This window comes from Poromitra crassiceps, assembly GCF_964638095.1.
Source record: "Poromitra crassiceps genome assembly, chromosome: 3".
In the NCBI taxonomy this organism is placed as follows: domain Eukaryota; kingdom Metazoa; phylum Chordata; class Actinopteri; order Beryciformes; family Melamphaidae; genus Poromitra; species Poromitra crassiceps.
The window spans coordinates 81,592,999-81,619,398 of record NC_139625.1 but is presented as its reverse complement, the minus strand read 5'-3'; the positions used below and the strand labels follow the sequence as shown (position 1 = coordinate 81,619,398).

Sequence of the window (26,400 nt, the reverse complement as noted above, 5' to 3'; positions counted from 1 at the left end):
CAATTAGTGCCGGCGTATGGGATTACATGGGGAAATGAGGAGAAGTGTTTGTCACCTATGATGTTGTCACTATAGTCTTATCTTTTTCCCCCACTCCCTACCACAGTTACAATGATAGCAGCAGCTCATAATGATCTATTCTGGGGCTTGCCTTCCTCCCAATGTGTAATGATTTGTTTCTAAACTGTAGATTTGGCCTTTATGGATGTAAAAGTAGGGCGCTGGGGATGGTTGAAGTGGAATGTGGGATAAATATAACTGGAATGAGTCTTCTCTCCCACCCTCTTCTTTGTGTTTGTTTGCACGTGTGTGTGTGTGTGTGTGTGTGTGTGTGTGTGTGTGTGTGTGTGTGCAGTGTGTGTGCAATGTTAATATCGGCCATTGGTATTGGCCAAAATTTCCATTATCTGTGGATCCCTATACCACAAAATAAAGAAAAGATAGATTTGACCTTGCTATGATGGCGATGTCAATGGTCCGCACGCATGGCTTCAATGAACCCATTGATACCTGATGCAGCATTTGCGTGTATATCCCTCATTTGTGTGTGTATCCCTTTAAGACCGCGAACCGTGGTCTTAAAGGGATACACACACAAATGCTGCATCAGGTATCAATGGGTTAATGCCCTGTTTTCTACTTTAGCACCATGTATACGGGCCGCCGATATCTCCATGCCAGCCAAGTCCCATTGCTCAAAAGGCAGAATGTGAGGGACGTGTGCGATGGATGGATGGTCATTTTTCTGTTCTTCACCCGCAGCCAAAAAGTGGACGTTTCACACCTGCGGGGCCGTGGGTCCTGAAGGCCCGACTCCGTCTCAGTGCAGCAGCTCGTACAGGAACACCAACGTCAACGTGACGGTGGGCACGCGAGGGCTCTTCAAAGGCATCCAGATGTGGCGGGTCCCAGAAACCGGCATCTACAGGTAGGACGGCTGCCTCTGGGATACAGGACGGATGTGCTGCAACTCTGAAACAACATGGAGTCTATTTGGTCTATTTGGTGGTGGTTTGGTTTCATTACGGCCAATCAGAGGAGCTGATTTCTATCCCTTTAAATACCAGTGTGCCAGCACTAGAGCCGACTCAACACCATCAACACAGAGATAAGCACACACAAACAAACAAACAGCACTATGCACAGCTTAACGGCCTTAAGTCACAAAACACCTAAGAACAGCGTGGATAGCTGAAAGCAGTGTGTTAACACAAGTCCCGGAGTTTTTAGTCCAGGGGCAGCTGTGGCTCAGGAGGTAGAGCGGGTCATCCACTAATCAGAAGGTCGGTGGTTCGATCCCCGGCTCCTCCAGTCCGCATGTCGAAGTGTCCTTGGGCAAGACACTGAACCCCAAATTGCTCCCGATGGCTGTGCCAGCACCCTGCGTGGCAGCTGGCCGCCTTCGGTGTGTGGATGGGTGAATGTAGGCACATTGTAAAGCGCTTTGGATAAAAGCGCTATATAAATGCAGTCCATTTACCATTCCATTTACCATTTAAAATAAATAAATAAAAAGGCCTTCTGTCCCCACACAAACCCGAGTGTTGTGGTCTTGAGGTGGCCTGGCTTAGCTGGCAGAGTCTGTCAATGATTTTGACAGACGGCCGCGGAGATGAATATGCGCCCTGCATCTCCCAAAAGTCATTAGGCAAACAGCTGAGGTAGCTATGAGCGCTGGGCAGTGCTCTCCCTCCCTATCTCTCTCTGTCCCTTTCTCTCTAGCACCAGGAAGGGTTAGAAAGCTTCCAACTGCTTCCAAAAACCAATCAAGTTGTTTTTGGGGGAGTGGATGGGAGCATTTGAAATGAGTGTCCTCTGCCACAAAGACTGTTTGTGTGCATTGGCATGAGAGGCCACCACAGTGCACACATTATTTCTGTTAAAATCACATCCGCGGTCAAAGTGTGATTAAAGGCTTTTGCACACCAAGTCCGTATTTTCGTCCGAAAGTGACGCACGAAAGAAAAAAAGAATACGACCTCATTTGTGTCAATCATGATTGACACACCGAGTCCGACAATTACGTCCGTCATTTAAGTTTTCGGACAAGGTTCGATTTTCTGCGTTTTTCGCATCAGTCAATAGATTTTTGCGAGCTGGGACCCGTCTGTGTTTTCAGATGACGGATTAAAAAACACGCATACGAAAACAATCGGACTGTGTGTGCAAAGACCTTAAGTGTGTTTAAATTCATTTTGGCTGTTATTTGAGGTCATGTGCACTCAGAAAATTGCAGGAGGATTGCTGATGTTCGCACGAGGTGGTGGAATTTAAATCACTCCTCTGTACCTGCCATAGGTTAAACCTGAGAATCTCCCACAGTTCAGACTTTTAAATCGTCATATTGGCCCTCGTTTATGAAACAAACGTTCCATAAACGGAAAACTGGGCATACGGACGTTTGCACACAAAGCTCTGCATTTATCATTCTGTGTGAGCGGAGGCTACGATCAAATCTCACCTCAGGTCTCACCTTGTGTATGCATCTTTTGTGTCAGCGTGGCCTTGCAGAATACAGCACATATCATTGATGTATATTTAAGCAATATAGCATGAGAGCAAGTGTGTTGTGGAGAATATATCCTGCTGATAAGGATATATACAACACCACGCAGCTCGAGTGCTATATTGCTTTTATAAAACGGTTTCCAAGTATAATAATATAATAATAATAATACTATAAGTCCGACTGGCATGGTATTCTGAGTCATTCTGAGTCAGTTGAAACACTACTGTAAGGCGGGACCTCTAGCAAGAAGATAGACGTGCGGGTGATTTGATTGGATCGTTCTGGAGACTGAAGTCGACATTGGCCAATCCTGGTGCTTGCTGAGAGCTTTTCGCAAAGCCCGACACCAGAGCCGTATGCCGACACCAAGTAACGTTACGTCTTATTTAGAAATGCGGGGTTAAGAGTGAGGGCGCGCGAGAGAGGGGTTAAGACATTAGCCCGTGTCTATTCTTGTACAAAACATCATTTTCTGCGAAGTATTAGTAAAGTTATAAGCGAAGATCGATTCACAAGGATCTGAAAGCTGTCTCCGCCATTTTGTTTTTGAGGTACTTTTAGTAAGAGAGTTGCGCCATCATGCGTCCATAATGACTCATTGTAAGGACTAGTGACCCTCCATACAGCAGATCAGGAGAAAGCTGTTTGGCTCGAACGCAGCGCTGCCTTTTAGTAAGAGAGTTGCCATGGCAACCAATAACCCATGGCCATGGGTTATTGAACTCGGTTACTGGAATTATACAATGGCTGTGAACCAATCAGATTGCTTGATTTGAGAGAGCCGTTTTATAAGAATTAATAATGTTTTTATTTCCGTGTCTAGTCATTTTAGATGACTCATCCCTCATGGGATTATTCAGAGACATTATTACATTTTATTTTTGCATGTTTTTAGCGGGGAGTTCCTATCTGGAAGAAAGCCCAGGGGAGCACGGGGAGAACATGCAAACTCCACACAGAAAGGCCCTTTTTGATGAGCCCACCTGGGCAGTAAAGGCATTGAGGATATGGGGATAGGGACACACCCTTGGCGACATTCTTGCTGTGAGGCGACAGTGCTACCACTGCGCCACCGTGCCCCATATAAATGAAATATTCAAACCTCAGCTGGAGTCCGGTTGTCCACGGAAAAGCTGTTAACCGGGGCAGTGATCTCTTTGCATACTCCCTTCGAGTTTCTATTTCGAGGTCAGCGAAGTTTCTCTTCTCGGACGTATTCCACCTCTCCATGCCATGAAATCTGGGGGCGGGAATATTTAGCGACGTGATAATTAAATTATGATTGATTCCATCCGCTGCATTTATCAATGCCTGCTCATTCTTACGCTGTGATTGGCAAGAGACAACCATTTGATGAATCACACGTGAACCCTGTCGTTTTCTGTCGTTTTCTGCGCTTGGATGTGCTCTGGTTTCTACGCTTGTTTGATAAATGAGGGCCGTTGTCCTTGTTGGGTGAAACATCTTCCAGTTTTGGTGATTTTCATGTTCAACCCTTTGGCTCATGAAAACATTTCCACCCTCATTTGATAAGCTGCTAAATGCCTGGTGGGCAAGCCAAAAACAAAATGCCTGGTGTATGTGTACACTTTTGTGTTTGTGTGTTAAATCCCCTACAGGATCACAGCCTACGGGGCGGCCGGCGGTCGAAGCGTATTGGCCATGAGCAGGTCACATGGTGTCTACGTCACGGCGGACTTCCTGCTCCAGAAGGACGAGCTGCTCCACATCCTGGTGGGACAGAAAGGAGAGGACGCCTGCCCCAATGTGAGCCTCTTTTAAAAATACATCTTTATTGTCCCCCAAAGGACAGCTATCCAGCAGTAAACTGTCAAGACTTTCAGTAAACAATCTACAGTAGCTATGGTATGTGATCAAAGCAAGATACACTTAGTGTTGAAAAGGGTATCATCATGATATATATCACAGGCAGGGAGAACCACAACAAACACAGGGGAGGGGGAAATGGAGGAAACACAAGGAAATGGAACCATGAAGTGAGCCACTTTCAGACTTGAACTCTGGACTATGTCCGTTGAATCAGGTCCGGACATTCGCTGGAGTTGTCCTTTCATACAACAGGCATTTTTCGCAGATAGAGAGAGTGTGTGTGTGTGCATGTGTGTGTGTGTGCTATTTATTATTTTTGGACCGCAGGAAGACTAGCGGCTTTGTAATAAACTAATGGAGAAAAGTGATCTCTCTCGCTTGGCGGAGCCTGTGTGAGAGGAGAGGAGAGGAGAGGAGAGGGGCGGGGGTAGACACGCTGCAGGCAAGCAGCACAGCAGCACACACACAAAGTGACACCAGAGAGATAGAAGAAAACAGAGTCTATGCTGACAACAAGTACAGCAAATCTTCTATGTAGGCTGTCAACTCGCTCGCTCGCTCTGGACAATATCCTGTAGTGTTCAAACATGGGCTGGTCTGCGTGCGACATGGACATTGCACTCGCTTAAACTCCGTTTGTGCGCTCACAACATGCAATCGTGTTCACACCTAAACCCCATCGTAGTAATGTCTGGATATCTTCAGGAGTTAAATGCATGTCTGAAAAGGGCTATAGATGCATGTTAGTCCACTGATTGATTCAAAGATTCAAAAACCTTTATTAACACAAACAGTTGCATAAGAAATCAATCAGAGCAGGTGTGCATTAAAAAGGTAGTGACAGTCTGTTTTGTCTTGTTTAGAAAGGATGTTGCAGTGGGGATGAATGAGTTGTTGTGGCTTTTCTCATGGACAGAGGTACTTAGTCATGTCGAGTAGCTGAGAGGAATGGTGAAGGGGGTGTGAAGGTTCCTTGGTGATGGTAGAGGTCTGACAGTTGGGTTTGAGTGATGCCGGTGATTTTGGTTGCTTGCATGATGATTCCTTTGAGTTTTTTTTCTTTCTTTGCTCTGTGAGGAAGTTGTACCAAGATGCAATGTTGAACGTGAGGATTGATTCAATGTGGCTGCTGGTATACTGTTGCTAAAATGTCCTGTCTGACATTAAAACCTTTAAGCCTTCTCAGTAGAAACATGTGGGCCTTTTTGTAGAGCCCGTCCACATGTTGTGTGAAGGACAGGTGGTGGTCGATCTCAGTGCCCAGGTATTGGAAGGTTGTTCCACCTTGTGGCCCTCCAGCCTAAGTGGCCCCGAGAGAGGGTGTGGGGAGTCAGATGACCGGCGCCCCGCGCAACACAGCTCTTTGGTCTTGCTGATGTTCAGTTCCAGCCGGGGAGTTCTTCTGGAACCAGAGGACCATGGTGCCCACACATGTATGTGGGCAGGGAGCGCTCATCCATCAGGCAGGCTGCCAAGGCCATGTCATCAGCATAGTGAACAAGTGACAGTCCGTTGATTTTGCAGATGATTTCATTATATGTGTATTGTATATGAGGAAGAGGATGGCTGACAAGACACAGCCCTGCGGGACCCCAGTACAGCATTTAAAATAATGTCATTTGATGTAAAACCATTCACTCTCACATGTTGGGGTCTGGCCTTTAAAAAATCCTTAATCCATCAAATCAGTGCTGGGTTGACTTGTAGTCCTGGGAGGCGGTGCAAAAGTGTGTTTGTGTTTACTGTAGTAAAAGCAGATGAAAAGTCCATGAATAGAATCCTGACCTGAGTTTGGTGAGTCGTGGTGCCTAGCCAGCTGTGTCCAGAAGAGTTAGGCTGGCATCTGATCTGATGTGTTAGTTTTCTCCTTTTAGACATACACACTAATACTTTTCACATTTCTAGCAAAATTAAGCTGTTCCTAGACTCAGCCCTCAGTCTTAATCCATTTCACTCCTGTAAGACTGAGAATATTACTATTTAAATCTTTGCATAACGTTAGGTGGCGCTGTTGGAAGCCTTGCATCGGAGAACCAATCATGAGTGTTGTGGGCGGGCCTGCTTTCTGGGGGCAGTTCTCATGCAGAACCGGTGTCTCGCAAAACATCGTCGCATTTGCGGAGAAACATATGAATCACTTAGAAACAAACATAACCTGTTAACACATTCACTGCCAGCTGTTTTTTTTTTTACTGTAGGTAGCTTCTGCCAGAGGGGTTTTTTGAGGATTCTGGCTCATCTTTCAAGACCCGAGGATTCTTTTCTGCTAAGATTTTGTGAACACAAAATATCTAAAAAGAACTAATAGAATGTGTGCTTTCTCTGTCTAAAAGAGTTAGTTTGTAGAGTTAGTAGTTATGTAGGCATTAGCACTTGAATACAGCATGGTTTCAGCGTCTGAAAATTTATTCTGAGATAAATGGCTTTTTGTGAAATTCGATAGAACAGTCACTTTAACCATTCATTTTTGGCATCAGTAAGATGTCAGACATCTAAACAATAGTTTTGAACAGTAATTTCCTCCATAACAGCAGGAAACACCCCTCTCCTTCAAACTCCTCCCTCCGTGTGTGTTCTTCTTGGCTGCAGCGGGCGTGTCACAAGCTCGTTTCTGTTGCTGCTGTAACCTCGCGTCACCAGGCTCACTGCTTTACTGCTGCTCCTGTCTGCTGGCGGCCGCTGTGCAAGTCTGGATGGGCTCGCTCGTTTCTTGGAGTTTCGGTTGAGAGCTTTGATGAAGCTTTTGCGATTCTGGTCTTATTTATGCTGCGTGTTTCAAAGTGTGTTCCACCCGTAATCTATTATGCAAATTTGCAATCCCTCACCGCCAGCAATCAGCGCGAAAACGAAAGCGTTTTCGCCAATCCATTTTCATGAGAATGGCTTCCTCACACTGCTTTTTGCTTGCCTTCCTCTAGTCAGGAGAGCACTGTCGCCACTTAGTGGGTCGGTGGAATGGGTTGTACACGTTCGGTGGCTCCAATATTTATATAAGAGATGTAAAAGGGTTAGATGCACATCCCACGGTCAAAAAAAAACAAAACATTTTTTTGACGTATTAACACGTCATTGGCAGTCAACCGTTGGATTTTTTTTGACGTATTAACACGTCATTGGCAGTGAACGTGTTAATAGGACGTGTTTCATCCGGGCCCGGCGGCTAGAGGTCTTTCCCCCAGCGATAAACCCGACTCCCGAGGCTAACGTTACAGAGCCTGCTGATGACTTCACAGTAGCAAGCGGACCACTTCCGGGTAGGAAAAATTATTGTAAAATAAACCACAGCTATAAATTTTGTTTGGAGCATATCAGCTTCATGCTCTGTGTTAGGACTATGATAAATGGCATTGCCGCTACCAAATAAAATTCTAATAATAAATGTAGGCGTGTCTGCTGCCGGCCGTTCTCGCCGGGCTCGGAGACACAGTTTCTGACAGTGAAATTCCCAGACGTTTGGTGGCGCAGCTCACCAAACGTCTGGGAGCCGAGACTTAAGCTGTTCCTAATTTTGCTTGGGTCACTCCTGGAACCCCCATCAAGGACCCCTGGTGGTCCACGGCCCGCCCTTTGGGAACCACTGCTCTAAATCCCAGGTCACCCAATAGACCAGCGATCCTCAAAGTCCGGACTCCGGTCCGCATCCGGACCCAGACGCCGTCCTATCCGGACCGAGCCCTATAACCTACAAATCATTCAATAGTTACATTTTCACGGAGCATTTCTATTTTAACCGGCACATGCTTTTCTAGCCTTTACGGTACTGGTTTATCTGTCAGGAAGCTCACAGACCAATGCATGCGCTGTAAAACATCACACGTGATGCTACTCAGCCAATCAACAAGCGAATCGATTCTGCCTGCTGCTGCTGCTGCTGCTGCTGCGGGAGAGTTGACACACGGATGGACGGAGGAGAGGCGAGACTCGGAGAAATGCGAGAGATAGAAGTATTTTCACATTGCGTGCTCAAAAGAAACGAGTAGACCGCAAAAAACAAAGCTTAAGTTTTAATCCAGAGCAGGCAGACTCATGTTCATTCATTGGTCTGACGAGCAGTTCAAAACCAGTATGTCTCGTGCAGTGTGATGCAATCCTGACCAGCTGTCTATGGAAGCGCCACACATGAGCAAACACACACACACTCAAATCCAGACTGAGGGCACACACACATTCACTGCCCAACGGCATGCAAAGTTTGCATTGCGAGCGACCAATAGATAGATAGAAAGACAGACAGACAGACAGACAGACAGAGTGGGAGCTCACTTCTATCAAGAGAAAAGGAGCTTTGCTGGCTGAGAGCCTGACTGATAAAATGTGAAATGGAGTTAAGAAAAGGAAGAAAAGGGGGAACTTGTTTTTCTAAAATTAAAGCACTTTATTTTAAGATGCACATTTTTCCAAAGCACTCTGTTGTGTTATTTCTAAATGCAGCCATTATTTTACTTGAAATGAGAAAAGAACATGTATTTATTATTAGTGTAGGCTAGTTATTTATAATTAATCCAGTTAACTCTGAAAACTGTAAATAAACATTGTTGATGTTTATTTTGATTCAACAGTCAGTCATTGACTACATACAGACGTTGTACCATTAGGCTACTGCAATCATTTAAGTAGCCTAAGTTCAATGGCACTGAATCATAACGCAAGCTCAATGTTCCGGACCTTTGCTTGAGGGAAATTTTCTCTATCTGGACCTCTTTGAATTTTAATTGAGTGCCCCTGTGCAATAGACTGTTGTTTATAGTCGCAATAGTGCCAAGAACCTCTCAGTGACCTCCCCATGGTCTTTCTTAAGTGTGCTTGTTTTCTTTTGCCAGGGGGTTGCTGTCATCCATTAGGCTGCGGTGTTTCCTCTGAACACCAGCGGGGGCACACTTCCCCTTTCAATTCACTACACCCAAACTAAAGCCTCACAAGCCCTCCAGTCGCCAATGAAAGCATCCATCATCCACAATTTACTTTTTCAAATACGTGAGCTTGTCGCAGCCTTTTACAGTGTATGGTCCCAGCACTGAAAAGAGAGTGGAGAATAGGTCAAGTGCTGCTGTGTGGTATCATAGCTATAATAGCATTTGTATGACACTCAACATAGCTACATAATGTCACAAATGTAGCCAGTCCATACAAAGGGGTTTGAAAGGGTTTTATAATGTCGAGTTCACACTAGGCACTCCGAGCCCTCGGCGAGCTGTTTTGGGGGCTGGGCGACAAACCCCCACCTGATCAGAGGCAAATCGGTGTGTGTTTTTAGCATTGAGATAAATAAATGGAGACAGCGTCCCTATCTCCTCCCTGTATGGTGTATTGAAGTCAAAACCTTCTCAGATCAAAGAGTCTGCGCAGTAGCTCTTTGGGTTCAAACCTCAGTCTGAGCCCCCCCCCCCCCCCCTCTATCCCCTCTAAACTTTCTTATGTAGAGCTGCCGTTTCTAGATTTGCACGCGTTGTGTGTGCGTTGTGTAGTCAATCCTCTCTAGCTCTGTAAATCTATCACTTTAAGTTCTAATCATTTTTGTCTCGCCAAAAGTAACCATGTAGATTCCCACTATGAGGTCAGTTTATCAAAATGACGCCTGTACAGAAATCTGAATTTCGTTGTAGCAGCCAGACTCCGGGGTGCTCTCTGGGTAACAAACCGTCATACAGGGGGAAATTATTATCCGATGAACTGATCTTTGCAGCTCTGTTGATTAGCTAATGTTTCCGTATTTGATTAACGTTATCATCTAATTCATTTTGGAACAAATGTTGGTTTAACAGGTGAAATCTAACTGAACCTTTGGCTACGTTGTAACTTGCGTTTACTAACTGGGCAGCCCAGTGCTGCAGTCTCTCAGTCGGGTCGTTTTTCTAACTAACGTTATCCAGCTGCCTGTCTCTTCTGTATCCTTATACAACATCTACGACGAGAGGAGCTTGCTAACATCCCGTAAAAGCACTTCCCAGAGATATCCATATAAATACTCTCCTCGTGCTTCACCCCAAATAAAACCTCCAGTGTCTGTTTGCGACAGGCTAACCCGTTAGTTATTAGCTAATGGCTGGTATTGTGTAGGCCTCATTTTATACCCGGAAGTTGTAACGTTATAAAACACATTTCCTGGCATACGCAGGCAGTTGGACAACCTGGTAAGTTCTGAAAATATGTGTCTGGTATTCCAGCTATCATTATCGGTTGTTAGATTGTTGGTAATGTTATGCCGACATTAAAGAATGAAGCTAAAAGCCGGCTAACACAAGCGGCTAATGCTAGCTCGCATCCGTTAAAACCATTTATGTATTAAAATAACCGATAACGTAGCTGGAGTAACTAATAAAATACATATTTTCTAAACTTACTACTTCATTTCCCAACCAACGTTACTTCCTCCCGCACCTTTCTCAAAACAATGTCCTTTTTATTGCGGTCCATCGATATACAGTCTGGCAGACAGATCAAGGAGTGTCTTCCTTCTGTTTTACCAAGCAGTGTCTTCTCTATGTAAAATAGATCTATAAGGTGAAGAGCCTGTACAGCCAATGACGGCTTGAGACTGGCTGCCACAGCTGTCAATCATCCCTGTTTATATGTCAAATAACTAATTAAAAACAAACTGATCAGTAAAATGACCACTTGCACAGGCATTAGCATGATAATGACTATCTAAAATGATACAAACCACCTTTGGGAAAAAAATTGTCTGACGTGTACTGTGATTGTTTCAGTTGTCCATTTCCCCATCCACTAACATGGGGGAGGCGGGCCTTGTGACCTATACTGGGTACAGCTGCCAGAGCGGCGATCTAACATACAGCGGCTTCACTGAACGGGACCAGATGCGGCGTCCATCTTTTATATGTCAATGGTTTTTAGAAAGAATAAAGGCGTGTGAGACTGCGTTTGCGGGCTTGTCGGGGACACCACCTGGTGAAATATCTTGCAATGTGGGATCCCCTGTTGCAGCTCAGTCATATAGTGTGAAAACCAAAATGACTCAAACACTCCTCATTACAAGACAGACAGTTGTATAGTGTGAAAGGAACAGACTGACTCCTGATTACAAGACAGACTAGTTGTATAGTGTGAAAGGAACAGACTGACTCAAAAGGATCTTGTAGTCTGTACGAGCTTTAACCCTCAGGATGGTAAAACTTTCTCCACATTTATAAATCATCGAATTCTTCAACTGAAGGGAAAACATGACAATCACCAAAGTTTTCACATGACAACACGTCAGAGGACCGCAATGGAAACAAGCCTATGCTTTATGCTACGGCTTTATTGTGTTTTTATCCTCTGTGATTGTCTGTATCTGTATTTGTGTTCCCTGTCTCTTTGTTGACATTCACCAAATAAAGTCAATCAATCAATCAATCAATCAGTCCACACATGTTTATTTGTTCAGTAGGTTGGACTGTATGTTGTTTGTTTTTGGCTCTGTCTTGAGACAGGACATGTGGTTTAGGAGGCAGAGGTCTCTGCCACTGTCATGGACTTATTCATCTTTAACACACTGTCATGGACTTATTCATCTTTAACACACTGTCATGGACTTATTCATCTTTAACACACTGTCATGGACTTATTCATCTTTAACACACTGTCATGGACTTATTCATCTTTAACACACTGTCATGGACTATTCATTTTTAACACACTGTCATGGACTTATTCATCTTTAACACACTGTCATGGACTGATTCGTTTTTAACACACTGTCATGGACTTATCCGTCTTTAACACACTGTCATGGACTGATTCGTTTTTAACACACTGTCATGGACTTATTCATCTTTAACACACTGTCATGGACTTATTCATCTTTAACACACTGTCATGGACTTATTCATCTTTAACACACTGTCATGGACTGATTCATCTTTAACACACTGTCATGGACTGATTCGTTTTTAACACACTGTCATGGACTTATTCATCTTTAACACACTGTCATGGACTTATTCATCTTTAACACACTGTCATGGACTTATTCATCTTTAACACACTGTCATGGACTTATTCATCTTTAACACACTGTCATGGACTTATTCATCTTTAACACACTGTCATGGACTTATTCATCTTTAACACACTGTCATGGACTGATTCGTTTTTAACACACTGTCATGGACTTATTGGTTTTGAACACACTGTCAGGACTTATTGGTTTTGAACACACTGTCATGGACTTATTGGTTTTGAACACGGTGTGTCTTGCAGTGTGCAGTACAGAGAGGGACTCGGCTTCTCCAAAGTGAGACTGAAGTTGTTTAAGGTTCTTCTTATCTCCCTCCAGCTTTGAAAGCGAGGGGAGGCGGCTCTCTCCAAAGGAGACCCTCTCAAAGTGATTTGTGCCACAGCGCAGTGTGCGCTCACACCTCACCTTCCCTCTGGTGAGGGAGATGATGCCTCCTGAGTCCCTACAAACACACTCGCTGTGTCTCTCAAGTCCCTACAAACACACTCGCTCTGTCTCTCACGTCACTACAAACACACTCGCTGTGTCTCTCAAGTCCCTACAAACACACTCGCTCTGTCTCTCAAGTCCCTACAAACACACTCGCTGTGTCTCTCAAGTCCCTACAAACACACTCGCTGTGTCTCTAAAGTCACTACAAACACACTCGCTGTGTCTCTCAAGTCACTACAAACACACTCGCTGTGTCTCTCAAGTCACTACAAACACACTCGCTGTGTCTCTCAAGTCCCTACAAACACACTCGCTGTGTCTCTCCAGTCACTACAAACACACTCGCTGTGTCTCTCAAGTCCCTACAAACACACTCGCTCTGTCTCTCAAGTCCCTACAAACACACTCGCTCTGTCTCTCAAGTCCCTACAAACACACTCGCTGTGTCTCTCAAGTCACTACAAACACACTCGCTCTGTCTCTCAAGTCCCTACAAACACACTCGCTGTGTCTCTCCAGTCACTACAAACACACTCGCTGTGTCTCTCAAGTCCCTACAAACACACTCGCTGTGTCTCTCAAGTCCCTACAAACACACTCGCTGTGTCTCTCAAGTCCCTACAAACACACTCGCTGTGTATCTCAAGTCACTACAAACACACTCGCTCTGTCTCTCCAGTCACTACAAACACACTCGCTGTGTCTCTCAAGTCCCTACAAACACACTCGCTGTGTCTCTCAAGTCCCTACAAACACACTCGCTCTGTCTCTCAAGTCCCTTCAAACACACTCGCTCTGTCTCTCCAGTCCCTACAAACACACTCGCTGTGTCTCTCAAGTCCCTTCGAACACACTCGCTCTGTCTCTCCAGTCCCTACAAACACACTCGCTGTGTCTCTCCAGTCACTACAAACACACTCGCTCTGTCTCTCAAGTCCCTACAAACACACTCGCTCTGTCTCTCAAGTCCCTACAAACACACTCGCTGTGTCTCTCAAGTCACTACAAACACACTCGCTCTGTCTCTCAAGTCCCTACAAACACACTCGCTGTGTCTCTCCAGTCACTACAAACACACTCGCTGTGTCTCTCAAGTCCCTACAAACACACTCGCTGTGTCTCTCCAGTCACTACAAACACACTCGCTGTGTCTCTCAAGTCCCTACAAACACACTCGCTGTGTCTCTCAAGTCCCTACAAACACACTCGCTGTGTCTCTCAAGTCCCTACAAACACACTCGATGTGTCTCTCAAGTCACTACAAACACACTCGCTCTGTCTCTCCAGTCACTACAAACACACTCGCTGTGTCTCTCAAGTCCCTACAAACACACTCGCTGTGTCTCTCAAGTCCCTACAAACACACTCGCTCTGTCTCTCAAGTCCCTTCAAACACACTCGCTCTGTCTCTCCAGTCCCTACAAACACACTCGCTGTGTCTCTCAAGTCCCTTCGAACACACTCGCTCTGTCTCTCCAGTCCCTACAAACACACTCGCTCTGTCTCTCCAGTCACTACAAACACACTGTCTCTCGCTCTGTCACTCAAGTCCCTACAAACACACTCGCTCTGTCTCTCCAGTCACTACAAACACACTCGCTGTGTCTCTCAAGTCCCTAAAAACACACTGTCTCTCGCTCTGTCTCTCCAGTCACTACAAACACACTGTCTCTCGCTCTGTCACTCAAGTTAGATTGCACCGCCTTGGAGGGACAATCACTTCTATTTGTCCTTTATATGTATTTCTGTACACATCATGTTCCTCCCAATAAATTGTTAAAAAGAAGAAGAAGAAGAATGCACCGGCTTCCCCAATGTGTCAATCACGCTCACAAAAGTCCCGCCTACTCCCCCTCCTAGACGTCAGTCTTGCCCAGACAGATGAGAAAGTGGGGGAGTAAAGAGAGCGTTTGTGTGAGTGTGTTGGTATGCGTGCAGTGTGTGTAGTGTGTTGGTATGCGTGCAGTGTGTGTAGTGTGTTGGTATGCGTGCAGTGTGTGTAGTGCGTGCAGTGTGTGTAGTGTGTTGATATGCGTGCAGTGTGTGTAGTGTGTTGGTATGCGTGCAGTGTGTGTAGTGTGTTGGTATGCGTGCAGTGTGTGTAGTGTGTGTAGTGCGTGCAGTGTGTGTAGTGTGTTGGTATGCGTGCAGTGTGTGTAGTGTGTTGGTATGCGTGCAGTGTGTGTAGTGGGTTGGTATGTGTGTAGTGTGTTGGTATGCGTGCAGTGTGTGTAGAGTGTGTTGGTATGTGTGTAGTGTGTTGGTATGCGTGCAGTGTGTGTAGTGTGTTGGTATGCGTGCAGTGTGTGTAGTGTGTTGGTATGCGTGCAGTGTGTGTAGTGCGTGCAGTGTGTGTAGTGTGTTGGTATGCGTGCAGTGTGTGTAGTGTGTTGGTATGCGTGCAGTGTGTGTAGTGGGTTGGTATGTGTGTAGTGTGTTGGTATGCGTGCAGTGTGTGTAGAGTGTGTTGGTATGTGTGTAGTGTGTTGGTATGCGTGCAGTGTGTGTAGTGTGTTGGTATGCGTGCAGTGTGTGTAGAGTGTGTTGGTATGCGTGCAGTGTGTTGGTATGCGTGCAGTGTGTGTAGTGTGTTGGTATGCGTGCAGTGTGTGTAGAGTGTGTTGGTATGCGTGCAGTGTGTGTAGTGTGTTGGTATGCGTGCAGTGTGTGTAGAGTGTGTTGGTATGCGTGCAGTGTGTGTAGTGTGTTGGTATGCGTGCAGTGTGTGTAGAGTGTGTTGGTATGCGTGCAGTGTGTGTAGTGTGTTGGTATGCGTGCAGTGTGTGTAGAGTGTGTTGGTATGCGTGCAGTGTGTGTAGTGTGTTGGTATGCGTGCAGTGTGTGTAGTGTGTTGGTATGCGTGCAGTGTGTGTAGAGTGTGTTGGTATGCGTGCAGTGTGTGTAGTGGGTTGGTATGCGTGCAGTGTGTGTAGAGTGTGTTGGTATGTGTGTAGTGTGTTGGTATGCGTGCAGTGTGTGTAGTGTGTTGGTATGCGTGCAGTGTGTGTAGAGTGTGTTGGTATGCGTGCAGTGTGTGTAGTGGGTTGGTATGCGTGTAGTGTGTTGGTATGCGTGCAGTGTGTGTAGTGTGTTGGTATGCATGCAGTGTGTGTAGAGTGTGTTATTATGCGTGCCGTGCAGTGTGTGTAGAGTGTGTTGGTATGCGTGCCATGCAGTGTGTGTAGAGTGTGTTGGTATGCGTGCAGTGTGTGTAGAGTGTGTTATTATGCGTGCCGTGCAGTGTGTGTAGAGTGTGTTGGTATGCGTGCAGTGTGTGTAGTGTGTTGTATGCGTGCCGTGCAGTGTGTGTAGAGCTACTGTAGAGGGAGTAGTGCAGTCTGGGGTAATAGCACAAAGCAATCAAAACACTTCAACCTAAGCTATGGTGAAGTCCATTCATCTAATATAATTTGCCACCAAGAACTTCCACACACATTTTTAGAAATAGGGTAGCCTATTCTTCTGTGGAACAATCAAAATATGTTTTTGATTTGGTGAGTGTGATAATTAATTAGACGTAGGTCACCTGACCTTGGTGAGTGTGATACTTGATTAGACGTAGGTCACCTGACCTTGGTGAGTGTGATAATTGATTAGACGTAGGTCACCTGACCTTGGTGAGTGTGATTCTTGATTAGACGTAGGTCACCTGACCTTGGTGAGTGTGATACTTGATTAGACGTAGGTCACCTGACCTTGGTGAGTGTGATACTTGATTAGACGTAGGTCACCTGACCTTGGTGAGTGTGATACTTGATTAGACGTAGGTCACCTGACCTTGGTGAGTGTGATAATTGATTAGACGTAGGTCACCTGACCTTGGTGAGTGTGATACTTGATTAGACGTAGGTCACCTGACCTTGGTGAGTGTGATACTTGATTAGACGTAGGTCACCTGACCTTGGTGAGTGTGATACTTGATTAGACGTAGGTCACCTGACCTTGGTGAGTGTGATACTTGATTAGACGTAGGTCACCTGACCTTTGTGAGTGTGATACTTGATTAGACGTAGGTCACCTGACCTTGGTGAGTGTGATACTTGATTAGACGTAGGTCACCTGACCTTGGTGAGTGTGATACTTGATTAGACGTAGGTCACCTGACCTTGGTGAGTGTGATACTTGATTAGACGTAGGTCACCTGACCTTGGTGAGTGTGATACTTGATTAGACGTAGGTCACCTGACCTTGGTGAGTGTGATTCTTGATTAGACGTAGGTCACCTGACCTTGGTGCGTGTGATACTTGATTAGACGTAGGTCACCTGACCATGTCAAAGTGAGCTGAAGTGACCTCTTTCTCCCTGCCCACAGTCTAACGCCATGCTGAACAGGATCTGCATGGAGCAGAGCGGCCCCATGCTCAACAAGACTCAGGTCAAAGGGGGTGGAGGAGGAGGGGGCGGAGCTACGTATGTGTTCAAGGTGAGGACGTGCTGGAGGGGAGGTGTACTCCTGTTTGTTACTGCAGCAGTCGCTGTGCCAACACATCATATGCTTTGAAAGAAGATAGTAACGCACACCAATAATAATAATAATTGGTTTCGGATAATAATAGTTTCAGGAGGTGCTGATCACCGAATCAATCGATCACCAATCTGAAGAAGGCCATAGGCCGAAACGTCATTTCATTAATTTTTTTTGCATATGGAGCAGTGAGTGTGCGACATTTTTAACTCATCATATGCTGCCATTGGTCCAATACTGTAAGCATAGATCTGGTTTGAGCTTATTTGAGAACCAAATAGGTTTTATAGAGACATAATGATCCAGAAAAGTATAGTCAAATTATTGGTGCCCGCAAGTCAAAAGCCAGGCCAGTTTGCAGTTTGGCCTGAGTCAGGAGACGCACATCATTATTATTATCATATTATTATCATTATTATTATTATTATTATTATCATAACCGACGTCACACTTGACTTATGCTGAGAGCTGATGGCTATTGTGATATGAGGTAACAAGACTGGTCTCCATCTTGAAACTAGGTCGAGACCACCATAACTGTGATGGCTAGGGTCCCATGTGGACAGGGAGGTTTAACTTCACTTAATAACTGTCAATGTGATGCTACGGTTTCAGGTGGTCAGGGAGGTGTACACCCCCCTCATCATCGCGGCTGGAGGAGGCGGCCGGGGCTACAGCAGCCAATCAGTCAAGCAGCAGGAGCAGACGGACTACGAGCCCAGCCAATCGGGACGCAACGGGAAGTCCAACGCCGCGGGTATGCATTGTGCAACACCTGTGTTATCATAGAGTGCCGCAGGGATGACATCTTTTTGTACAGTAGGCTGGCTGGCCCAGAGATCGCCACCATGCTGGTTCGTAAGGGGAAAAGGCTATGGGATTTTAGGATGTGGATTTGTGTTAAATGCATGAAATAAGGTCTGGAGTTACACAAGCTTAGTAAGCATAAAAGTACAATAAAAACAACAACGAACTTGTGAAGTCACATGTAGTGATAAGCCAAATAACGTAGCTTACTACTTTGATTACTAAATACATTTAGAAAAAGTAAATAAACTCTGGCACGGCACGCTGCTTTGAGTGCAAGTCTCAAACCACGTATTGACTTTTAGACATCCTCCCGTATGCATGATACAGTAGTTATGTCGACATGTCGACTAGTTCATGCAACCCCTACAGTATAGTGGGCCAAGGGGTCCTGACAAGTTACATATGGACGCGATGAAAGTGACTACATTTACATGCACACAATATTCCATTATTATTCGTAAAAATTACAATATTCTGAATTTTTCCGAATTTGGCCTTTTTCCGAATTTAGCATTTCCGATTAAGACGTGGGTTATTCCAGTATTATTCTGGTTATAGGAGGATTCTTTGATTATGTATACAGTGCATTCGGAAAATGCATCTCAATCAGGGTTTTTACTGCAGTTTGCGACGCATATGTTGCCTGTTTGCGGTCATCTGATGTGTGCTAGAAAGCGCTAGAGGCGATATAATCATATAATCCATCATCTCTGGCATGCGAAAAGAAAAGCCCACATTTCTGATCGGGGGGAGATGAGAAACAGCGTTTGGTGCCCACGGAAGTCCAAAATGCTTGTGAGCCTGCAAGGTAATAACGTACGCTACTAGCCTACTTTTTATGAAAGACTTGGATGTGCAATTATCGCAACGCCAAACTTTCTAGCAGCAAGCCCCTGAAATGGACCAACTGATGCTGGTAAGAATAGTGCTGCTCTGATTATTCTCAACAGAAAAACTCCGCCTACCTGCATCTCTCTCTCTACGGCTGCATGTAAACGGGAATATTAGTGGATTATTCATTTAGTCGGAATATTGTCATTTAACGAATATGGGGAAAAACCAGAATATTGTTGTAAACGTAAACGTAAACATAGTCAATGAGAACGTGAAGATTGAAAGTGAATGGCTTAAAAGATGGGAATAGATGGGTAATATCTAACCTTGCTTGCAAGATGGATAACCTCGCGAGATCAAAAGAGATTCTCTCGACGTAATCCATCTTGTCATGCACAGGCAGTTAAGATGATTGGTCGAACCATGCCGGTTCGACGAATCAGCGGCAGCCTTAGGCGGGCTTAGGCTCGACGGGAAAGTAGTGGGTACATGGTCTTTGTAGTTCTTTTCACTCGTCAACATGGCTGCCGCCGCGGAAGTGACAGGCAGTCTGAATGAAATTGAATGTAACATTCCCAATTCTATGTATTAAATTCTAAAAAACGACCCTCAAGGCTAAGCCACACAACTAGTTCGTTATAATCTAACGTCATGCTTCGAAAGCGACTTTACGACGGTGAGGACTCAATCAATGATAGGCACCTTCCTCTGGTCGCAAACGTGACGTCAGAGGCATGTCGATCTGATTGGTTGAAGTTAACACGCACCAGCGGTGATAGACCGATGGGTCATCCAATCACCTGCCAATAGCTTGGAAAAAGTGCCCGCCTCCGTCAGCGGGTCGGGTTACTGCATTCCCAGATCGACTGGTTTAGTGAAATGTAATGTGGAGCTAGACCGTCCATCTGGCAGCGTCAGGTTAGATAATATCCTCCTCAGCATATTATACGTAGTGTGCAAGGCCTAATCTGTCCTTAGATTATGATGAGCGAGGCCGCATGTTTCATGCTCCCCTCTGCATTCACACAGCAGCATAATAAGCCTGGAGTGGAAACTGTATTTGTAAGGCTGCTGTCTGCCTCTACTTGGAAACACAACCATTGTCCTCGAGGAGTTTACTCCTGTCGTGATGCATGATGAGTTTCATAGAGTTTCCACTTCCACGTGGCCCTGGTTTGTCTCACGGTGGAAACAAAACGAGATAACACCCCAGCACACACACACACACACACACACACACACACACACACACACACACACACATGAATATTCATATCTGTCTCACCTCATTGACGAGGTCGTAAGAGGATGCCTCACCGTTAACTGTTATTTTCACACATACCACAATATCCATTATTAATGTATTTGGAGTTGAGCCCGGAGAACATGAAATCTTTTTCCGTGTTCGTAAAGCCAGAGGTTTACTTTTGAACAAAGCCCGAGGTTTACTTTTGAACAAAGCCAGAGGTTTACTTTTGAACAAAGGCGGAAACTTGGTGAACAAAAAATGTCATATTAATCATGTCTTTGTTGCTATTGCGGTGAGATTTTTTTTCTATTTGCGTGTATCTCTAAGGCTTTAGAGCAGTCGGAAATTGGAGAATGAAAGGGGAAAATGAAATTGGCCATCGTTTGGGATTAGCTTTAGCTTTATTAGCTATAAGTTTAATCTTGTATGACCATTTGATGCCCTCTGCTGTACCTGCGTTGTTACCACTAACGGGGGGATTGCAGTGTGTACATGATGTATTGTAGTGATCTTGGTGTTGCTACCTCACACTAGTGCTGTGCTGTGCTGTGTGTGTGTGTGTGTGTGTGTGTGTGTGTGTGTGTGTGTGTGTGTGTGTGTGTGTGTGTATTAGTTTATTCTAAAGTTCAGGTTCTCTTTTTATTTCAGTTAACTAAAATGTGTTTTTTTCACACATAGTTTCAGCTTTTAGTTTTAGTTAACTATAATAACCTTACTTCTCTCTCTCTCTCTCTCACACACACACACACACACACACACACACACACACACACACACACACACGCACGCACGCACGCAGGCACACACACACACACACACACACACACACACACACACACACACACACACACACACACACTCACTCACCAAGTGCCTCATATCAGATCATATCATATCCTAATTATCAAATGTGTTGTGTTTGGTGACAGGTGGAGGTGGAGGCTGGAACGACAGTGTCCCTGTCAGCCAGGGCGGGAGACCCCTGGTGCGGGGGGGCCAGGGGGGGCAGGCCTGTCAGAAGTTCTGGCAGACGCGGGGGGGCTTCGGAGGCGGCGGGGGTGGCTGCATGTCCGGGGGCGGCGGCGGAGGCTACAGAGGTTAGTCAAAGTTTCTGGAAAGTCTGCAAATGACTCGCAAAATCATCTCAGGCTGTCAGGCAGGACCCTAATGCATGAAAGCTATGAATAATACAACAGATACCGTATGCAGGTTGTGAAAACAGCAGTAGAGCATACTGGGACAAAGTCATTATGCAGGTTGTGAAAACAGCAGTAAAGCATACTGGGACAAAGTCATATGCAGGGTGTGAAAACAGCAGTGGAGCATACTGGGACAAAGTCATATGCAGGGTGTGAAAACAGCAGTGGAGCATACTGGGACAAAGTCATTATGCAGGTTGTGAAAACAGCAGTGGAGCATACTGGGACAAAGTCATTATGCAGGTTGTGAAAACAGCAGTGGAGCATACTGGGACAAAGTCATTATGCAGGTTGTGAAAACAGCAGTGGAGCATACTGGGACAAAGTCATATGCAGGGTGTGAAAACAGCAGTAGAGCATACTGGGACAAAGTCATATGCAGGGTGTGAAAACAGCAGTAGAGCATACTGGGACAAAGTCATTATGCAGGTTGTGAAAACAGCAGTAGAGCATACTGGGACAAAGTCATATGCAGGTTGTGAAAACAGCAGTGGAGCATACTGGGACAAAGTCATATGCAGGGTGTGAAAACAGCAGTGGAGCATACTGGGACAAAGTCATATGCAGGTTGTGAAAACAGCAGTGGAGCATACTGGGACAAAGTCATATGCAGGTTGTGAAAACAGCAGTGGAGCATACTGGGACAAAGTCATATGCAGGTTGTGAAAACAGCAGTGGAGCATACTGGGACAAAGTCATATGCAGGTTGTGAAAACAGCAGTGGAGCATACTGGGACAAAGTCATATGCAGGGTGTGAAAACAGCAGTGGAGCATACTGGGACAAAGTCATATGCAGGGTGTGAAAACAGCAGTGGAGCATACTGGGACAAAGTCATATGCAGGGTGTGAAAACAGCAGTGGAGCATACTGGGACAAAGTCATATGCAGGGTGTGAAAACAGCAGTGGAGCATACTGGGACAAAGTCATATGCAGGTTGTGAAAACAGCAGTAGAGCATACTGGGACAAAGTCATATGCAGGGTGTGAAAACAGCAGTGGAGCATACTGGGACAAAGTCATATGCAGGGTGTGAAAACAGCAGTGGAGCATACTGGGACAAAGTCATTATGCAGGTTGTGAAAACAGCAGTAGAGCATACTGGGACAAAGTCATATGCAGGGTGTGAAAACAGCAGTAGAGCATACTGGGACAAAGTCATTATGCAGGTTGTGAAAACAGCAGTAGAGCATACTGGGACAAAGTCATTATGCAGGTTGTGAAAACAGCAGTAGAGCATACTGGGACAAAGTCATATGCAGGGTGTGAAAACAGCAGTGGAGCATACTGGGACAAAGTCATTATGCAGGTTGTGAAAACAGCAGTAGAGCATACTGGGACAAAGTCATATGCAGGTTGTGAAAACAGCAGTAGAGCATACTGGGACAAAGTCATATGCAGGGTGTGAAAACAGCAGTGGAGCATACTGGGACAAAGTCATATGCAGGGTGTGAAAACAGCAGTAGAGCATACTGGGACAAAGTCATATGCAGGGTGTGAAAACAGCAGTAGAGCATACTGGGACAAAGTCATATGCAGGGTGTGAAAACAGCAGTAGAGCATACTGGGACAAAGTCATATGCAGGTTGTGAAAACAGCAGTAGAGCATACTGGGACAAAGTCATATGCAGGGTGTGAAAACAGCAGTGGAGCATACTGGGACAAAGTCATATGCAGGGTGTGAAAACAGCAGTAGAGCATACTGGGACAAAGTCATATGCAGGGTGTGAAAACAGCAGTGGAGCATACTGGGACAAAGTCATATGCAGGGTGTGAAAACAGCAGTGGAGCATACTGGGACAAAGTCATATGCAGGGTGTGAAAACAGCAGTAGAGCATACTGGGACAAAGTCATATGCAGGGTGTGAAAACAGCAGTAGAGTATACTGGGACAAAGTCATATGCAGGTTGTGAAAACAGCAGTGGAGCATACTGGGACAAAGTCATATGCAGGGTGTGAAAACAGCAGTAGAGCATACTGGGACAAAGTCATATGCAGGGTGTGAAAACAGCAGTAGAGTATACTGGGACAAAGTCATATGCAGGTTGTGAAAACAGCAGTAGAGCATACTGGGACAAAGTCATATGCAGGTTGTGAAAACAGCAGTAGAGCATACTGGGACAAAGTCATATGCAGGGTGTGAAAACAGCAGTAGAGTATACTGGGACAAAGTCATATGCAGGGTGTGAAAACAGCAGTAGAGTATACTGGGACAAAGTCATATGCAGGTTGTGAAAACAGCAGTAGAGTATACTGGGACAAAGTCATATGCAGGTTGTGAAAACAGCAGTAGAGTATACTGGGACAAAGTCATATGCAGGTTGTGAAAACAGCAGTAGAGCATACTGGGACAAAGTCATATGCAGGGTGTGAAAACAGCAGTAGAGTATACTGGGACAAAGTCATATGCAGGGTGTGAAAACAGCAGTAGAGTATACTGGGACAAAGTCATATGCAGGTTGTGAAAACAGCAGTGGAGCATACTGGGACAAAGTCATATGCAGGTTGTGAAAACAGCAGTGGAGCATACTGGGACAAAGTCATATGCAGGGTGTGAAAACAGCAGTAGAGCATACTGGGACAAAGTCATATGCAGGGTGTGAAAACAGCAGTAGAGCATACTGGGACAAAGTCATATGCAGGGTGTGAAAACAGCAGTAGAGCATACTGGGACAAAGTCATAAGTGGGAAAAATGTCTGGACTTGGGCAAATAGGCCCTTTTCACAGCAACCGCTTTGAGGTGGTAAAGGATGAAAATCAGGTGTAACCAATCACATTAATGAGGGCCCCGGCACTGGAACACCTGAATGGAACCACCATTGTTGGTATTGGTTATGCCTTGCTTTACCACCTCAAAATGATTGCTGTGAAAAGGGTCTATATTACGGCTTTATTTGTTGGTCCAAATCAGTATACCATGCGTTATTTGGTGTATTCATGGCACTGAGGTTTTGTCATTGTTAATTGGATTGTGTTTGCCTTGGTCTGCAGGTGGCAACACCTCTGCAGATCACCCCAAACATAACGGGCAGGATGGCTCCACCTTCATCAGTCCAGACGGAGACCTGTTCCTCGAATCTCTCAAAGGTAACATCAAGTGTGAACATGAGTGAATAGGATTGTGAATATACAGTAAGTCCATAATACAGTTTTGGCGACCTACAAACTGCTGTAGCAGGCAGTCAACATCTGTAGCCAAGAATTCTGTATTCTGTATTTTTCATCTTTACGGTGTTTCGAGGTTAGTTTATTTGAGTTTATTTGCATTTACAAGCTGGTGAAAAGTTATTTGTTGTTATATAAGTTAGTGTATTCCCATTGTCTACTAATCACACACAGCCCATGACTAATTTAAAAGGCAAATGTATGGTTACTGCGGTGTGTCTGGTTCTCTCGCACAGCATTTTCTGGTAGCTGGAGGAGCGCAGCATTCGCAGAGAGTATAGAATCAGCTCTCAGTTTGCATGAATAGAATACTTCCCTAAGCAACTTCCCTGACAACTGACATTAACCAATCAGCCTCTGAACTGACTGCGGCATTTGCGGGGGCCTCTGCCTGTGTTTCATTTTTTAAGCTCGGTGCGGACCCCCCGCACCACGAACCCCCTGTCCACACCGCAGTAACCATACCTATTGTCTGCAGCCTTTAGCTCCAGCTAAGCTAAAGGCTACAGCAGGACATTTCACTGATTACCACACCTTGAACCAGAGAAGAGGAACTAATCAGACTAATCAAACCCTAAGCACTGAAAAGCTATTGCTATAATCAGAGCGAAATCGAAACAATATAATCACATATTGCATAATTACACCTCAAATTAGGTCAACAAACACTTTGCTGACGTCAACTCGGGGCAAATTGGAGCTCAAAATGATACCCGAATTTCGGACCTGTAATTCCGACCTCGACGACCGTTCGATTCATTTTTCACAGGTCGGCGCCCATTTATTCCTGCGTTCCAATCCCATCGGCTTTGAGACGAGGGAACAGGACGTGCTAACATCCAGGCTTTTAGGCAGGTCTTCAGGCTCATTCCTGTGGTCCTCTATTGCAGTTTAGAATGTACTCTGGGAGATGATAGTTGATGTTTGGTGAGAGTGAAACCTAAAGTAATCATGATGTTCTCTAATTGGGATGATTTCTTGTGAAGTACATTCTAGTGAAATTAAACTGTTCTTAATTTTAAAAAAGGTATGGAGGGAGACGGCGAACTGATCATCAGCCCGGTGCAGAACTGCAGCCACTGTGAGAGCGACGAATGCCACGAGGCCGAGGACGGTCGCATTGTCTGCTACTGTGACCACGAGCTCACCCTGGCCCCCGACGGCTTCACCTGCATCAACACCACAGGTCTGACACACTGACACTGTCCTGCATCTGACACACTGACACTGTCCTGCATCAACACCACAGGTCTGACACACTGACACTGTCCTGCATCAACACCACAGGTCTGACACACTGACACTGTCCTGCATCTGACACACTGACACTGTCCTGCATCAACACCACAGGTCTGACACACTGACACTGTCCTGCATCAACACCACAGGTCTGACACACTGACACTGTCCTGCATCAACACCACAGGTCTGACACACTAACACTGTCCTGCATCAACACCACAGATCTGACACACAAACACTGTCCTGCATCAACACCACAGGTCTGACACACAAACACTGTCCTGCATCAACACCACAGGTCTGACACACTGACACTGTCCTGCATCAACACCACAGGTCTGACACACTGACACTGTCCTGCATCAACACCACAGGTCTGACACACTGACACTGTCCTGCATCAACACCACAGATCTGACACACAAACACTGTCCTGCATCAACACCACAGGTCTGACACACAAACACTGTCCTGCATCAACACCACAGGTCTGACACACTGACACTGTCCTGCATCAACACCACAGGTCTGACACACTGACACTGTCCTGCATCAACACCACAGGTCTGACACACAGACACTGTCCTGCATCAACACCACAGGTCTGACACACTGACACTGTCCTGCATCAACACCGCAGGTCTGACACACTGACACTGTCCTGCATCAACACCACAGGTCTGACACACAGACACTGTCCTGCA

At 45.5% G+C, this 26,400-nt stretch overlaps 1 protein-coding gene across 1 annotated transcript in view; it reads left to right on the top strand.

Annotated features, from left to right (window-relative positions):
* alk (ALK receptor tyrosine kinase) overlaps positions 1 to 26,400 on the top strand; it is a gene marked incomplete at both ends in the record, with an annotated part of 658,401 nt that overhangs the window by 586,252 nt on the left and 45,749 nt on the right. The window contains 7 exons of the mRNA XM_083632425.1: positions 763 to 928; positions 4,129 to 4,276; positions 17,045 to 17,155; positions 17,813 to 17,954; positions 21,020 to 21,187; positions 24,281 to 24,376; positions 25,482 to 25,640. Of these exons, the coding sequence (XP_083488551.1) occupies positions 763 to 928; positions 4,129 to 4,276; positions 17,045 to 17,155; positions 17,813 to 17,954; positions 21,020 to 21,187; positions 24,281 to 24,376; positions 25,482 to 25,640 (990 nt within the window). The remainder of the gene's footprint in view (positions 1 to 762; positions 929 to 4,128; positions 4,277 to 17,044; positions 17,156 to 17,812; positions 17,955 to 21,019; positions 21,188 to 24,280; positions 24,377 to 25,481; positions 25,641 to 26,400) is intronic.